Source organism: Rhipicephalus microplus, chromosome 8, assembly GCF_043290135.1.
Source record: "Rhipicephalus microplus isolate Deutch F79 chromosome 8, USDA_Rmic, whole genome shotgun sequence".
Classification (NCBI taxonomy): Eukaryota; Metazoa; Arthropoda; class Arachnida; order Ixodida; family Ixodidae; genus Rhipicephalus; species Rhipicephalus microplus.
The window spans coordinates 6,025,942-6,043,816 of NC_134707.1; the positions used below are offsets into that span (position 1 = coordinate 6,025,942).

Sequence of the window (17,875 nt, forward strand, 5' to 3'; positions counted from 1 at the left end):
ACGTTTTTCTTGGTAAAGTTCAATGAAACTATCAAAGTTGGTGCAACAGTATGCTTTCGGAGGTTAATTTATGCGGATTTACAGTTTCCTATGCTCAAAATATTACCGTAATCGTGTGGACCTAAATATCATGCATGTACAACACTGCGTTCCTGTGCATCGCTAGTGCCTTCCCTTCTTTCTTAAGCAGCCGTTTGTGTGTGTGTGTGTGTGTGTGTGTGTGTGTGTGTGTGACAGCCATGAAGATTGACATTTCTTAACAGTTTGTCACGCTCATTTTATGGCAGCTCGCACTGTATGCTTTCATACAGAAACATAAAGGGATGTCGGGAATAAAATCATTTGCTGATATTTCCGAATGGCAAGCAGGTTGTTGCGCTGCATCAAAACACTATAAATGCCGCCCTTTGTGTAATGTCCGAAAACAGCGCCGTGAATTTTTGGTATGTTCTTCCAGTTGGTGGTATAAATTAAAAGAATGCTAAGCAGAAGATGGATGTTTGCTTCGTAGGTGCCTCGTCGCATACGAAATTCGAGTGCACACGCTTTTCATAAAGAACACATATCCTTGCTTAATTTCGTGCTTTACTGCCGAGCAAAAATAAGGGGGGTTCTCTCTCTATATTTATTCTGTCTAGTTGTTTGCAGAGCGTATTGTTTGTACAACGTCCCCGGTTGTTCCACGTGAGGAATCGCTTCAGGCTATTGGCGCGAATTCAACCGAGCAACAAATACTTCCGCATGAGCAACTGCCAAGAAAATGCGTCTTTAATTGCAAGCGGACCCACATCGATGGCCACTTGAGACATTGCATCCGCATTTCACAACCTGCTTAGAAGTATTGCAGGGGCGTACACAGATTTTTTTGTTCGGGTCAAGGGACACCTCCTTATTTTTTTTTTTAGTGGAGTGGAGGGGCATCCCTTTAAAATTGTTATTTTTGCCCGTTATTACTTGACGAAAAACATTCAGGGGGGGGGGGGGGGGCACAGGTTCGGTGGGCCATCCTCTCGCTACGCCACTGAAGTCTGGCCCTAACTGACTCTTATAAAACAATATCGGGGACAATTAACAACGAGGAGCCCTAAAATGCTAAATTCTTTCATCATTCATGTTCTTGAAACACATATGAAGCATAGCAAGTAGCAAAAGAGTTACTCCTTATGTTTACTTGTGAGCCACTAGTAAGGCTCGGGGGTAATAAATGCACTGTTCGTGCTTCAGTTTCGCTTATAGCACATTGTGTAGAAATTCGAATACGCAGATAACAGGCACCACATCAGCAAAAACGACATCTCGAGCTTCTGCAGGATCGCATGCCTTTCCGTACTGCGGATAAGTTAATGCACGTGTTTCATCACATATCTTGCATTCTACGCCAGAATTTTTGCCTAACAAATGTGTTCACGCATTGCACCCCCCCCCCCCCCTTTTCCCAACTGCATAAATAAAGTGTGACCACGCTATTGACTTTATATGGCACAAAACGCTAAACACAAGTTCTCAACGTTTTGTTTTTTTCAACTTAAGCACAGCCTCGCCCAACACGAGCTCAAATAAATATTTAACAGACCCGGTGTAGTGGCGGCTTTACTTCAAGACATCGCGTTACGCACTGCCAACCGCAGCTGCCTGTCAAGATGGTAATGTCACACGGGCGCGCGTATATAACGAAAACCTGTTAAATCTACCGACTTTCTTGGAGCGAATACCTGTCGCCTAGAGCCTAGAACTTACGGGCATGTTTGTTTTAACACTCGTTTTAACGTTGGTAGACTTTATCTCCTCGGGTGAGTAGAAAACATTTACGCAAATCGTTTGTGATTCGGGACAGAGTATACTATAAAAGTGTACTTGGGGAGTGTTTCTGCTGCGCAACAATAATCGTCATCAGGCGAAAATGTCGAATGATTTCCGAGTCAATCCAATTGCGGAGCGGTGACTCCGCAACAATGGGTTAAACGAAGGCACTGGCAATCTGGTGTGCTTGTCTCTTTAAACAATCTGTCGTAGGCCTTCCCTCCAAGAAAAAAAAATGCGGTATTCGGGGAGTAGTTTTGCTACACGACAATAATCGTCATTTGACTTGCTCGCGTTTTGTTTCTCGAAAACCTGGTGCTGGCCACTTTCCAATTGAGAATTCCATATCACACTGATAACGCGCGTGTCGATCGTGAACGCGAACTACCGGAACCATGGTAATAACGCGAGGAAAGTACTCGATAATTGATATGTGGGCTTTAACGTCCCAAAAACATTATATGATTACGAGAGATGCCGTAGTGGAGCGCTCCGGAAATTTTGACCACCTGGGTTCTTTAACGTGCATTCAAATCTGAGCACACGGGCCTACAACATTTCCACCTCCATCGGAAATGAAGCCGCCGCAGCTGGGATTCGATCCCGCAACCTGCGGGTCAGCAGCCGAGTACCTTAGCCACTAGACCTCCGCGGTAAGGCTAGTACTCGAAGCATATGACGATCATTGTTCTTTAGCAGAAACAATTTTCAATTACTCGAATTTTGAAAGTGTACTTTCCTAAGTACCATGAGAATGAATGTCATTATTTTACTGCGGCCATAGAAAAATGTGGCAATCATATTTGACTCTGATGAAGCAATGGACACTGATTGCAAGTGATGCTTTTTGCGCTTCTGTGTAGAAGCTGTTGACTGACACAGCCCTAAGATGTAAAGCAAACAAGCTGTGATAAATAAGAACACGTCAAAAAAAAAAGATATGTTAGGAAAGAAAATAATATACTGGGAAGCACGCACCCAATAACCTTTGTCCTTTGTCTCGTTCTTTTTCTGTGCTGTTATATTAAACCAATACTAACTAGCTCTTATCTCGACACTGAAACACAGGCTGCCGTGGCTAAATTTTCGATGGAGGCGGATATGCTGTTGGCCCGTGTGCTCAGATTTGGGTGCACAGTAGGGAAGCCGAGGTGGTAGAAATTTCCGAGTCCTCCACTACGGCGTCTCTCATAATATTGTGATGGTTTTGAGACGTTAAACGCCATATATCAATCAATCAACACTGATACACAGAGGTTTACATGACACGGAGTCAACAACAACTATAGATGTTTACGAGCGAGAAATGAGGCTCTTAGTTTAATATACGACCCCGTAGGGCGCTGAAATTTCAAATTGCGATGTGTCCAAGCTTCGCCAGAGTTCTCTTTCTGAACAGGACTTCTCTCTATTAAGCTTTACGATAAAGTGCTTAACTGCCGAAGTCACACTGCTGAAGCCTCACTACATTTTATATCAAAGAATGTGCTGAGAATAGAAGATGGCAATTAAAAGAAAATGTTAAAGAAGTTAAGTACAGAAATCATTCCAATTGCGACTTTGCTCAGTGGGTATACTTAACTCAGAAGGAAAAAAAAAGATGTAAACTGAGCACATGCGCAGATTTACTGCTGTTCGCCACCCAAGAAAGCACTTGTTCGTACTAGGAAAGTTTGCACTGCAAGTACTTGGTTATGGGCGGGGAATTTGCGCTGTCAAGTAAGCACAGAAAATTTTAGACATTTCAAGAGACAAAAATACATTATAGTTCACCTGAACAAAATACCCGGTTTGCTGCTATGCGCTGAGGCACAGTAAACTAAAAATACAAGAAGAAAAGAGAGCCTTGCCAGATTATACAGTGGAATCCTTATTTCTGGCTTCCTTCTTCAAGTCACGCTCAGACAAGAACTAGTCTACCCAGAGCTTCTGCAGCAGCGTAGCGACGATGGACGGTTGCTACTTCGAATCAACCACGACATGACGCTGCGACTTGAGAGGAGTTTGGTGTTGGCCAATGATCTATTTTTCTCAACGAATGTTGCCGGAAAGTACGAAAACACATTGGTGAGTTCACATTCCCTTTAAACGATCTGCTGTGTCCTGCGTTTGCGACTGTGATGCCCCGCCTTCGAAAGGAAGCGCAAGAAAGATGGTCTGAGCTCAGGTGTACAGGAATTATTTATGGGGGAACATCTGGAAAGTGCAGGAGGAAGGAGCTATATTACAATTTTTGTGGGCCACATTTTTGAAGGCACTTGCCGAGTTCATAATGCGGGAACAGCTTAGGACTGATAATTAGTACATGATACCTGTAATATGAAACTGTTAACATTAAACTGTTATTATGAAACTCCTAAAGGCTGTAAAATGCTTACATAAGAGTATTAACACATTCTTTCATTCTTTAAATATATTTTTGCACCTAATAACGCACCAAAAAAGAGGTTACCAGTGGGTGTTGGCGCATCATGGTTACACTGGGTAATATTGGCTGGTGGGGGATTTTTCATCGCATGTTGCGTCTGTTCGCCGGTGCTGATGCTCAATATCAACGCTTTCAAAGATCTAGCGGTCATTGGAATATTTACGAGACTAATCTTTTTTAACAATGTACATAACCTAATCTTATATGGCGTTCTTCATTGTGTCCCTTTAACATTAATGTTAGAATATTTGAAACGTATCTTGTTGCACTGATAATCACTTTTTCTATCCAGTGGAACGGATCTCGTATACAAGAAAATCTGTACCATGATAGCAAGCACCAGTCGTCAGTGTTGCTTTACCAAGACGGCCACACTTTGAGAGTAGTAAGCCAAAGTTTTCTTGCCCGATTTCTTGCAGCAATATTGCTAGAACATTTGTGAGCGACGAAGTCTTACATGTAATATGTTACGCTAAAGGCATTAAGGCCTCCTTTTTGTTAAGTGTATGGAGTGAGTTTACTATATTTTCACGACTCTTTTTTTTTTCAGGAAGGCATATTAAGCCCCACATTGCGGATAAAACCAATACTATTAGGCGAGCGCTCCAGGAATCCTAGAATACTTCATAAAGTCTACGAAATCGAAGATCCAAAACGAGAGTTCGGCAAATGTTCGTAAAGAGCAAGTTTCTTTTTAAATTTCATCTTCGCTTTGCTGTGAAACAATTGTTACTTCTTTTAGACATGTCACTTTGAGGGCTTCAAGCTGGATCGCACTATTGCTTGATTTCTCATTTTTGCTTACGTATGTACAGCAGTTGTATTGACGTTCTAAAAGAATTTTCGAAAGTGTTTTTTATTGTTTATAAGGTCGTAATTCAAGCATGTTGTGTTGTACACATAATGAAGAAGCTATGTGCCATTTCACGCACGCCATCCCCAAAACTAATCCAGGCACATGCGCATACTATATACCAGGCCCCACTACCAGCAATGTGACGTAAAGTGGCATACAAATGGTCCTAGCGTCCCGCGCACTTTAAGCTTATCAATGGTTAAACGTCACAAAAAGGTCTAACACAATTTGAAACTACTTCCTTCAGAACGTAAAGAAAACACACAGGCAACTTTCCTCAAGGTATTTGGATGCATAACTTTAGTGGAAAAAAATAGATATACAAGCAAAGTGATTGTGCGTAACTCAGCTGCGAAAACAACGTCAGCCAAGAGCATAAATCGTTGCCTACCAGAATCACTGGCAAAAGTGACCCACAACGAGAGTGAACTACTGCATGAAACCCCGTAAGTGTGTTTTAATTGAGAGACGTATAAACTTGTAACACCTCACACCTTCGCAATTGTTAAGATGCACTGGCCCAGCTGAATATACTGGGACAGTGTACTGAATAATCTTATTGGACAAATTATCTTACGGCCCTGCCTCTTCTTCAGCACTTCACACTTCTTTTGTCTCCTTCAACGTGGCTTGGTTCGACACACCATGGGATACTCCATGTAAGTAATACGTTAATATTGAGTATTAAGTATTAATACTAAGTAATACGTTAATATTAAGGGGCACACACTTTGTCTAGTTAATAATTTGTTGCAGCATTGCATATATAGGGCGATGCTAGGCAGGAAATGATAGTATGATATGGGAAACTGTGGCTGCGGACGGCAAGGGTCAAGTTAGTGTCGTTGTCTCATTATTACGTTAGTTACTGTTGTTTCCTCATCATTACACAATTTCATCGTTATATTCTAGTTGAGGTGGCAAAACCACATTATATCTTCAGTACTCATTAACTTCTCAAACTCTATAGCCAGACAGTGACTGAATGAAGACGCGCTTAATTTTGCCGCACCACTAGGTGGAGTGCCAAAACTGCGTAACTTGGAGGCCAAAACAAAAAGCGGCAGGAAGAAAAAGATGGGTATTTGCGATAAAAAAAAACTCTGTGAATCTGCGTTGTGTCTAGCCGGCGTTTCGACAAGCTCTTTCTGAAGGCTATTTGATGAGTTCCTTTTTAGCCTTGAGGAGGACAAGTACACATGCCAAACGTCGGCTCGACACTCTGTGCCCCGTTTAGTGATTTTTTTTTTCATTATGTGAAGTCATAACATAGAAATTAGCTCGTTCAGGAAAGGGTCGGTTAGAGATATCGAAAACAGATCATCGTCCTGCAATGCACATTTATATGCTGAGGAAGACAGCTGTGGCGATGATAATGACTATGATGATGGGGATGGTGATGTTTAGAATCTGTGATGTTTCATGCAGGGAAGTTTGCTTTTTTTTTGGAGAATTTTCACCGGTCATTCTGAGCCACAGGGAAGAAGGGAATCTTTGTCATATTGCAGGGATTTTCATGAATGGTCGAATTCTCCTATGTCAACTGATAATTAGCGGTCACAGTGTGCTTTGTCTGCTATAATTGGTTCTGGCGCATGTAACACGCAAGCACAGCCCTTCGGATTTGTTTCTGATACTTACGCGGAGCGATTTCTAGTTCACCACTGGTGTTAGACTTGAAGTCCACTATGTGCAGTGTACTAACAGTATATGAATTAATGAAGTCATGCTTTCGTCGTGCGGCAGTGGAGGGGCTCGTCATGATTTCAAAAGTCGCCAGTATGTCAGACACGTGTAATTATAGTATGTGTGTGCGTGGATGGGGTGAAAATCAGTACTGTTGTGCACGGAAATATGCTGGGTATTTCGACGACGTTTGCAAGGGAAAATCCCCGGAATAGAGAGCTTTCAAGTCTCTGAATGGGAATTCTCCGGCGTAGCACGGAACATTATTGTTTAAAATGGGCAGCAGCCAAATAACGAGTTAGGTATGAATATCAGGGACGGTATCCTGTTTACGCGTAGTTTGAACTAACTAAATAATTCGTCCGAGCAAAATTTACAGCAGGATTGAATACTATTCGTGTGATAGCGTAACCCTGTTGGCATGATCGCAAACGGACAGGCGTTTTCTATTCAAGTCTGTGCATGTAACACGTTTCTTTTTCTGAGTTGTACGTCGCAGTGTCACACATCAAGAATTTTCTTTCACTAGGCTGCCCATTCACTTTTTTCAGTATACAATAAAAATTTAATATTTTTATTTTCACGTGTGGCATTGTACCAAACGTTGTTCTTAGACAAAATGAATGTTCTTTAAGCTTGAACAACGTCATCATAAAAATATCTCCTGGAAAACAGAATAGTTAGATTGAGACTGATTGAAAACACCCTTACTGTTGCAATGGCACATGTCGAACATTTGTCGACCGTGATTAACGCAATAGCCAATATTAATTATCACTCAGGCACATTTAGAAAAAAAAAGCATCGAGCACTAAGACATCAAGTGTTATCTTCAAGAGACAACGCCTATAATTTGTTCTGAAGCTGCACGTTTTTTTATGCTTTAAAGTGCATAAAATATCGCTTAGAAACCCAACTGAAAGGAAGTTCTGTACGGTAGTATAGTTGGGTTAGTTAACGATTGACCATCTTTTCATGTGAGGGAAGCAGCGTGCGGTATCAGTACTGAGAGATAATGCACTTCAATGAAGAACCGCGTACTTAAAGACGCCTACATGCTACTCTGTTAGAGGAAAGTGAATTGAAGACAGTAGGGCCCTAAGAGGAGGAGGACAGGGAAGAAAAAAAAAAGATTGATCTTGGTGTGACGTGACAACTTAATGATTCGAATCTAAGTCAATTTTCGGTTCAACGCTCAGGTGAATGTCCTCGAAGAAGCGGGACAAGTAATCTAAATTTAGACGTTCCCGAGAAGTCACGTATTTTCCTGATTACTACGAGAAAGACTAGAACGCATCTCGATACAGCAAATGTCGTGTATTTCTAAGCTTCTTAGTTCCACTTATGCGTGCCGCTTAGCCACGTGGAACAATAATCTGACATACATTATTAATCGGCCCCTGAACAGAATAGAATGTCTCGTCTTTCTCAGATGAGCAGGCCCCGCGACGACCACCGACGACGAGAGTGGAACAGCTGCCCGAGGAGTACGTCGCCGAAGTGCACGTTGTGTCTTGCAGCGTTCACGAGAAGACTTTCGAGACAAACGAAGAACTCATCGCCTACATCGCCATATTGATGAACGCGGTAAGTCGCCCTCCTTTTTTTTTTTTTTTAGCAGGTAGTGCATGTGCCTTCTCTGTTAAAGTGTGGCGCTCAATTTGTTCCGCTGTCTGATGATGTATTCTTTTAACATTTACTCTTTCACATATCATTCGAAACCACGAGCATAGCTCGTACTGGTAAAAACGAATAAGCAATATATCAAAAGAAGCAAGTTCCACAATAATAATTCTTCGGGTTCGACAGCCCCAACCAACGATATGCTTGTGAAGGATACTCTAGTCGGAGACTCAGGACATTTCAACGATGCGGTGTTCCTTAATAGGCTCTTAGACCTAAGTACTTAGACCCCTGGCACTTAGCCTCCATTGAAAAGCGGCTTCCGTGGATAGAACTCGATCTCGCCACCTTAGGCCATGGCGTAAAGCGCTATAAAACCGTGGGTCCACTCTCTCTGACCAGTCAGTTGTCCCGTGCTGACTCTGTTAAAGTTACGTTGTGTTTTCTCCGATGCCTTATTATCCTTTTAAGCGATTTTGCTCTCGGCAGCATTTTCAATCGCATCGCACCACTGGGATTTTCAGGTGAATATATGGTACGAAGGAATGGAAAATCCAAGAATAAAAGTGAAAGTCGTCGGCATTACTCGCAATAAGGTGAGTGCTGAAACATTTAAGGCAGTATTTAAGTCCCCAACTCTTCATCGCGTAACGTGCGGCGGGTGACATTTAAAGCTCTTCAATGTTGACTTACCTTTTTTTATTTTTATTCAGTTTTTATTCTTTCATGCATTGCTTTATGAATATGTTTGTATGTATTTTAGAGTTGTGATTCTATTATTTGCTGTCATGGGCCACGTGCGTGTTTCTTTTTGTATTGTCCCTTTCCGCTGCCTGTAATGTTTGTAATTTTTTGTAAATTTGTAGTTTAGATTTTTTCTTGGTGAAGGGGCCAGTCAAGCTGTGAAATGCAGCTTTTTTCCCTTCGCACCAAATCACGTATACATTGTATTTTCGTGTCACGTGGTTGAATAAACTCAAACTCAAACTCAAACCTTGCGGTGTCGCGCACCATAATTCACGCAGTTTTCTATAGAAATGAAAAGAGTGTGTGTGTGGTGTTCCTTTGAGCAATCTACACACGAAGCAAGACAAATCTAACGTTAACCTTGGCGCGAGAGTTGGATTTCTGTGTGTGATCATCACTCACAGAAATCTTTTTTTCGTTTTCAGGATGGCGAGTTCGAAGTAATAGAAGACGGCTTTCTGATTGCTGAAAGAACAATCAACAGCTTCGCGGAGTATGCCCAGACGCAACTACCAGGAAAACCTGATGCTGTTTACTTGATGACTGGGTAAAAATTTGTTGCGTTATTCTTGCCTTTATGTCATTTCTTATTTAAATCCAAACATCCTTGTATTTAACATCAGTGGGGCACAGCATCAAATGTTGCACTTGAGACAATGTAATTAGAATTGCGGGCCCATGTGAAAATGCCGAACTACGACACACATTCATTTTGCGTGCTTTACTTATACCTTCAGCAGTATAAAAATACTCTTGAAGTTCGTAGTATAAAACGTATACCATTTCCTCTTGAAAGCGGTTGAGTCGACATCGTTGTAAACACGTTGATTGTTTTTCCCACTTTCCAGCCAGGACCTCGCTTCTGTTTCGTTTTCTGGAACCATCGACAACGGCGTCGCTGGTGAGCATCGCAGATGTCAACAGCGGCCTCTGCCGTTAGCCCCGGCAAATAGCAACGGTGGGCTGCCGCAGCAAATGGCGGAGGCCAGGCGTGATTTAATGGTGTTTTGTGTGAAGTTTTGTTGTTTCCCGAGCAATCGGCCCATTCCTAAATTCGGGAGTGTGTTTCTCTGCACTGCATATTTGAACGGGAAGTGGCGGCACCTGTCGTGCTTCAAGCGAACACGCGGTCCTATTTGAAAGTGGCGGGGCTTGTCTGTTACGAGCGTCAATGCAAAGAGAGGTGACTCGGCACTTTCAAACTTCACTGCGTGAGCAAAGCGCGCTTGAACAGGCTATTTGTACTGAATGAGAAGGCACCTTTAGTTGTTCAAGCTGCATAGCAGAAAAGCTAGCTTTACAATTCTGAAAAGAGTCGCTAAATAAACGATTAAAGGTCTATAACGCCTTTCAGATGAGACAGCCATGATGGAAGTTGCCAGTACACTGTTAGCAATACACTGTTGGCAATGTAGCACTTTACTGTTTCCCAAAACTGAAATGCTCCTCATGCTCCGAAAAAAAAAAAAGCAGGGTGTCTGAAGCTTAAAGGCGTTATAAGTGCGGAGCATGTTTAAGGACTGGACCTCGTATGCTGTCGTATGCAGTGATCTTATGCCGTCATCGTCACTAGGCCCAACGCACACAAAACCCCGTATAGCACAGCCAGCTGTGGGAACTGTCGTGTTTTACAGTATATAAAGCGATTGCTAGTGATACAAATCTTCAAGAAGTGTGGTAGATCGATAAACACTAGAGCACTGTACAGTCGTTCATCTTAAGCTCCAAATATAATAGATTCAATTTACGTTTTTTGTAAAGAATTCATCTTATGCAAAAACAGAGGCGCAGACGGACGCGCACACGAATGTGTCTAAAAATAATTAACCGAGGGTGCGGAAAAGTGGTGAGAGCCATTTCACACGAGCAATTATTAATGATTGACCACGAGGCTTCTTTAATAATGATTGTCGGAGTATAATCTCTCAAAACCAGGATATTTATATGAGGGACGCCGTAGTGGACGACTTCTGAAATTTCGACTGTCCGGGTTTTTTTAATATGCACATTAATCGAAACGCACGGGCCTCGAACATTTGCAGCCGTCCAGGCCGGGATTAGACTGTTGACCTACGGTTTGACCACCATGGTGGCCGGGTCACCACGTTTCTCTAAAGACACAACGATCCTCTTTTCGGGGTGCACAGCAAATGGCGCCTCAACGTTTTTAACCCAACGTAACCAGCTCATCGCGTCTGATAACGTGGACCACGCATTCTAAAACAGGTCTGGCATATGTCGCAATGCTGTGTGGTCCCCGCAACGTGGCCATTGGTGAAGATCCGGCCGGCAGCTTTAAGGGAGTCTACCCTGCCGCTCATGAACTGGCGCACACGTATGTTTCTGAGCCAATTTTAGTAGCTAGCTGCGCTTGTGATATTGCATGCATTCTATGCTGTTTACCAGATAGTGCGAAACGGCGGTATCACTGATGTTGCACCAAAACTGCGCAGAATAGAATAAATTATGGTATAAATTATGGTATAAATTATGAAAACCAGCACGCAGTCAATCCAAGGAATGTATAGGGGTGACTTTTCAAGTAGTTTGTGGTGGTTATAGATGGGGAAAAGTAAAGCGTCCTTTCAGCTCTATTTTCGGGAATTAAAATCAAGAATAATCGCGATGCTGCCTAATGCAAGTTTCAAGCGCAGCTTCTTGTCAGGGCTAACTGTCTTTGATGTATTGCCTTTTGACGAGACTACACCGTAAACCGTGATTTTCGTTGAGCAAGACAGCACCCAGTGCGCCACTGTTGGTCTTTTTGTGAATAAGCGAGGTACGCGCTACACATATGTTAGGCATTAGGTGCACTTTGTTGATGCTGCATGTGGCTGTTGATGACGATGAATAATTGCGGTTCTGCGCATTGCACGTGGCTGGGAAGCATTAAAGCACACGCTCATTGTGAAATCAGCATAGCGTAATCACGGGTTGTTGTTTTACTCTTCTGCCCTGCTGTATCACATAGGCGATTCATTGCCCGACAAGGCACCTGCATGGTGAGAGAGAGAGAAAAAAAGATTTATTGAAAGAAGCTTGTGAGTGAAGTTGGGAGGGTCCCTTATTCCAGGAACCCTCTGGCTTGGACAGCCCGCCGAGCTCGAGCGACGAGTCGACGCTGCTCGACCAGGTCCGGCTGGGAGATCGCAGCCTCCCACGAGGAGGTCTTACATGGTGTCCTTTTGGAAATGAGTTCCAGGCATCTGCGTAGCTTTGTGGTAGAATACTCGTCTGCCACCTGGAGGTCTTCTGATAACGTAGTATTACTCAGGCTCCATGCCAACAATAACAAAAACAGCGTAATGACCGGTGGCCGGAGTCGCGAAATTGCGAAGCATAACACTGTTGTTCACGAGCGCGCAACGAGCACGCCGATAGCGAGATTACCAAGCGCATTCCATTTCGCAAAGCAGGGGTGGCCGGCGGACTGACGCAGAGCAGCTCATCTTACTGTTGGCCTATCCTAGAAATCAGATCTTAAAAAAAAACAAAAAAAAAACGCTTGCTCGTTGCTTATCGGCAGTTGTGGCTATGCGCACTATTTTTCCTTGTTTTGTTTTTCTTTTTTCACAGGAGTTTCGAGCAACGGTATGTTAATCTCAGTTGCCCCGAAAAAACTGTTCGTCGGAGCGTTTTCCGCCGGTCACCCCTTTTTGGAAAAAATGGAACGTGCTTGGCACTTTCTCGATATCGGCGTGCTCGGGAAAAACAGCGCCGCTCATAGCAATCTTGACGCTCCGGCAACCGGTGACTTGTGCCACTCTTTTTCCGTTGAGACTGTACCCCCCCCCCCCGCCCCTGCACGTTTATCGGAGTACTAAATTTCCTAGAGAGCTATATTCCCACTTTTTCTGTGAACATAGCCTCCAAATGTTCCAGGCTGTAGAGTAGTCGTAATTCACAAGAGTGGAAGCTTGAGGAAGTTGGTGTTTAGTCGTACTTGAAAGTTTTTTTTTTTAATTTGTAGCATATTTCTTGCGACCTACACAGCTGTCTGCCATAGTTTAGAAGCAGAGAAGAACTCCGCACTTGCAGTCGAGCTCACGCTTCGTAAATTCTCGTGTGCAGTTCTACGTGTGGATTGAGTACGCTTGCGTGAGAATACCACAAATTGAAATTTGGAAGAAAGGGACATTCATTGGACCCACCACGGGCTTTTTTTCAGTTTGGGCTCCGTTCACGACGGTTACGCCGGGGTGGACCACATACCCGACCACCCGGGAGCCAAGGATTGCCCCTGGGAGGAGGGCTACCTCATGAGCTACCAGGACGGAGGGACAAAGAAGTTCCATTTGTCGCCTTGCAGCGAAGCGCAGATACGTGCCACACTCAGGTAAGTCAGTTTAAGGTTAACCTCAACACTGGCCCCCCAGGGCTTCCCGCTGGTTCTGCCCCTGGCAATAATTGCGAAACAGCCACAAAGGAAAACAGTTGAATAAAACTATGTTATTCAAAATTTATGCAACTTCTCTCACGCTGGAACGATTGATGATAAGGAATATATCGTTTTTTGACAGCTGCGTGTTATGAAACAGTGTGCAAGAACTAGAATGGCATGTGCGTGAAACTGAACGCATGCCTAGTACAGCGAAAGCTGTTATGAGATCACAACTCGGGTCACGCGCAGTTGTCCGCCGCCGCCGGTGTCCGTAACTACATCGCGCGAAATTAGACAAAAAAAAACTAGCACCAATGACACGGTGGGGCTCAAACCCGGGTCCGCTGGGTGCCAGCGCAGCATTCCACCACTGAGCTACGCCACTGCTTGTTGGCAAACTTGCCTTAGGCAGGCTTGATGTCGGGAAAGCGATCGCGCTAACTGTAGCGCATACCCGCTTCAGCTATAGTTACCCATCGTCGTCAGACACTGCATGAACAATTGGCACGAAATCCCTTGCAAGTGTTTAGCGGTTACCACGCTTCTCAGAAGAATGACGACAAATAGCATAGCGAATGCTAGCCTACTACCCAAAAAATTTATTATTAGTGCTTTAGTGGGTATCAAGCAAGAGTACTTGCAGTAGTAAGCCAATGATTGTTTGGAAAAGGCTCTGAAAGGCCACTCTTCTAGCTTTCGATGTGACTGTGTGGGCCTTCCACACATTCCTGGCGTTTTTCAGTGAGTAAACAAGCGCGTTTGCGCCCCCACACATGTGCAATGCGAGAAAAATAACAAGTGCACATTATGCGAATAATAAAATCATGTAGCCAGCACAGCGTTCTTCAGCAGATAACTTGGTATCACGGCACATGATTGTGCTTGTTGTTTTATAACTTTGTTTTACGCCAAACCTTTTTTGTGTGAACGAAGTGCAATCATCGCAGGTCTTTGCCCCAGACATGTTTGGACGAGATATCTGAGGAAGATTACATGGCGAATCACCGAAAACTACCGGGTCAGCTGATCAGTCCCGAAGACTACTGCAACATTTTAATGAAGAATCAAGGTCGTGGAGTTCCGCTGCTGGTATGCGTTCTCCACAACTGGACACCTAGATACGTTATAGACTTATGCCATGTTTGTTGACAGGGCTGGGCGTCATCGACATAGGCGCTTTTAGCGACCTCGTGCTACGCCCAGCCCAAAGCTTGTTACGGCCCTCTTTGATCACGTGAAAATTGGCACAGAAGCTTTTCAGCGACTTTCATTTCTTTGAATATTCCATTGACATTTCTTCTGGCCCCTTGTAACTAAATTAAACATAAGTGCTCTGATTTCACCTGCCTAAATCAAGATATGAGTATCAGACATGTCGTTATATATCATCACTTTTTGGAACCTCTGCCTTCCGTGATTTTACTAACAAAACTGCCTGTTATCGAATTCAGACACAGAACCTAAAATTCTGGTTTAAACGGGGAGAATACATATATATTGCGATGAGCTATGCCCGGATGGCAGTAGCCTCTGAGGCAAGCTCTTTAGTGCAATAAATAAGTCTGAGGCAAATCAACTGCTGAACTCAGCTATCTCCTCACCCTAAAATGCTCACATATACTCTTGTGCTTCGAATCGTTCAGAAATCACCAATCCTTTGTCATTATCTTAATCGCCATGTGTATATTTGTTTCTTGCTCCTCAGAAACCAGACATGCTGAGGGAATGCAGGTTTCAGTGCTGTTTGAGGACCTACTACGGAGCGGGCAAATGCCAGACGGAGTACGTGCTGGAAGGAATGGCCTGCGACGAAGGCAAGGTAGGCCCGTACAACTTGCTTATGCGGATTTTTTTAGAAGTCAAATAGTTTTCCTAAACATCGCCTCGCTTTGATGATTTACATAACAGCACGGAATTTTTTTAGGTGCATGCTAAACGAACAAGGGTATCAACGCAGGCTAGAGTTGGTATTCCATTGCAAAGAGTTGGTGTCGAGCCACGTACGAAAAAGTGTAGGATGGTAGACGTTAGGAAGAAAGAACACTCGCAACAGAAGTTTATTTTGCGTCGGTTGCAAGAATAAAGCCATCACAACTACTGCGCTGTAGCAGCATGCAATGTGTTTTTTTTTGTGCTATGCGGAGGTGGTATTTGTAATACATGGTGTTTTCATGGTCTTATATAGCCCCGCCGCGGGGGTTTTATGGCCTTATATTGCCCCGCCGCGGTGGTCTAGTGGCTAAGGTACTCGGCTGCTGACCCGCAGGTCGCGGGATCGAATCCCGGCTGCGGCGGCTGCATTTCCGATGGAGGCGGAAATATTCTAGGCCCGTGTGCTCAGATTTGGGTGCACGTTAAAGAACCCCAGGTGGTCTAAATTTCCGGAGCCCTCCACTACGGCGTCTCTCATAATCAAATGGTGGTTTCGTGACGTTAAACCCCACATATCAATCAATGAATCAAAGCTCTTTTTTTTTCAGCCCAGAATTTTCTTTTTTAACTTTGGTTGAAGACTTTTTAATCGTTGGGACCTCAGAACACCAAGAACGAAAATAGAGCTAGTGGTGCAAGTATTTATAGATGAATGAACATGGCCTCAAATTATGGTCATCAGTGGCTGTGAAAAAACAAAGGCTTCTTTGTTACCGGTACTCACTAGAATACACAAAATGTGAACCAGTGTCCTATTTTTTAGTGTATTATTCATAGAAAAAGCTCCAGTACGGTGCGAGTGAAATGTCACTTATCCGCCTCAGCTTAAGCGCCCCTGTTTCACCCAAGACTGGTCAAGCTTCTTTTTTTCATGGCTCCCAGCTCCACAAACAAGCCACGATTTCTATATCGATTGCAGGGCAGATCATTGAAGAAGTATTTCCCCATTAAGGAGCAACTTCTGTTTCATTTCCGAGGTGCTAGGGGAAATGTTGTGTCGTCGTGTCATCTGACACCACTAAAACCGAAAGGGTGAACGATATTTTGTTCATTGATGAGGTGAAAGTGCCTCCACAAAAAGCATACCAACAAATAAGTACATCAGCGGGACAATATACAAACTCATTTCAAATACTATTAATGATTTGTACTTAGCAGAGCTGAAATTTATATTTCTTCATGAAAACTTTTATTACTCTGAAGTGTAACATAATATCTTCATGTCATCGATTGCATTTCGCCTTACAGACTTGCCGAAAGGGTGTTTGTGACAACTTCAAGTGGGAAGAGTAATATAAACGTATTCGCATAGCAGCCTTCATAATTCCTCACGCTGTCACGAAGCAATTATTGATCTCATCACCTTTGGGATTCAGCGAAACGTGGAAGTGAATGCAAAAAATAAAAATGTATTTTATATGTCAACTGTGTTATTTATGCTAACCTGCATTGCCCAAAACACATCACGCGCGTTTCTTAGCGTCTCCAAACTTAAAATAATTATAGGACCTCCGCACTTTGGAAAGTACTCTCCTGTGCTATTGTAATTAAACTCATTTTCAAGGTCTTGATGCTTTGAACGAAGTGCGGTGAAGAACGAAGTCTGAGCGACAAGGCCAAGTCTCCTGACATAACATTGATATAACATTAACCTGACATAAAAACTATTAAAGAAAAATTATTCCTGAAATATAGAACATGGCAAGTTTATTTTCGTGCAACAATATATTATGTTTAGTTTTGAAGAAACCTAATCGACTAAAAAAAAAGATATAACCTTTCGTGGTGGCACATTTTCAATATATATATATATATATATATATATATATATATATATATATATATATATATATATATATATATATATTCACGCCCACGCACGGAAACTTACAGCTTGAGATTTCCAGATTTAGTAGTTTCATTACAATTCTCCCCAGTTTGTTGGATGTATGAACCAAGAAGCGGATCACCATTCACTCCGTGGATATGCTGCGATTTTTCTGTGCATGAAAAATTGCAGAAACTCGTCAAACAGGTTAGCACACCTCGGCGCCTTGCCCTGTTGCGCACATGTCACGCTACGTGTGCAGTGGGAGTCGTCTACTAGATTCCACTGACGTGCGGGAAGGCCAGTGTCGGCCGAACCGGCAGTTGCGTGAACAACCACCTCCGAAAACACCGAAATAATATGCGCAATGTGGTACATACGCATCTTGGAATCTATTGCCCGGAATGTGGCTGCACCCCCCTCTACGACCGGTGGGCGATAAAGGCAAAACACAGAACTCAGCTTACACACGAGATTGTCGAAAAGAAAGAGAAAAATCGTCTCTATGCGGGAAAACTGCGTATAAAGGTCCCCATGGGTTGCACTATCATAATTGGAACGTGATTACCTGGCTGGGCTTTAGGACATCTAGGA

The 17,875-nt window shown here is 43.3% G+C and overlaps 1 protein-coding gene across 1 annotated transcript; it reads left to right on the forward strand.

Annotated features, from left to right (window-relative positions):
* Nucleotides 1-1,603: 1,603 nt before the first annotated feature.
* Nucleotides 1,604-16,843, forward strand: LOC119165698 (venom metalloproteinase antarease-like TtrivMP_A). Its single transcript, XM_037417789.2, has 14 exons — nucleotides 1,604-1,790; nucleotides 3,695-3,867; nucleotides 4,521-4,613; nucleotides 4,779-4,899; nucleotides 5,681-5,743; nucleotides 8,203-8,357; nucleotides 8,918-8,989; nucleotides 9,566-9,687; nucleotides 9,989-10,041; nucleotides 11,367-11,475; nucleotides 13,309-13,476; nucleotides 14,469-14,610; nucleotides 15,227-15,340; nucleotides 16,702-16,843. The coding sequence occupies exons 1-14, from the start codon at nucleotides 1,742-1,744 to the stop codon at nucleotides 16,744-16,746; spliced, it is 1,479 nt and encodes a 492-aa protein (XP_037273686.2). The 5' UTR covers nucleotides 1,604-1,741; the 3' UTR covers nucleotides 16,747-16,843.
* Nucleotides 16,844-17,875: the final 1,032 nt, after the last annotated feature.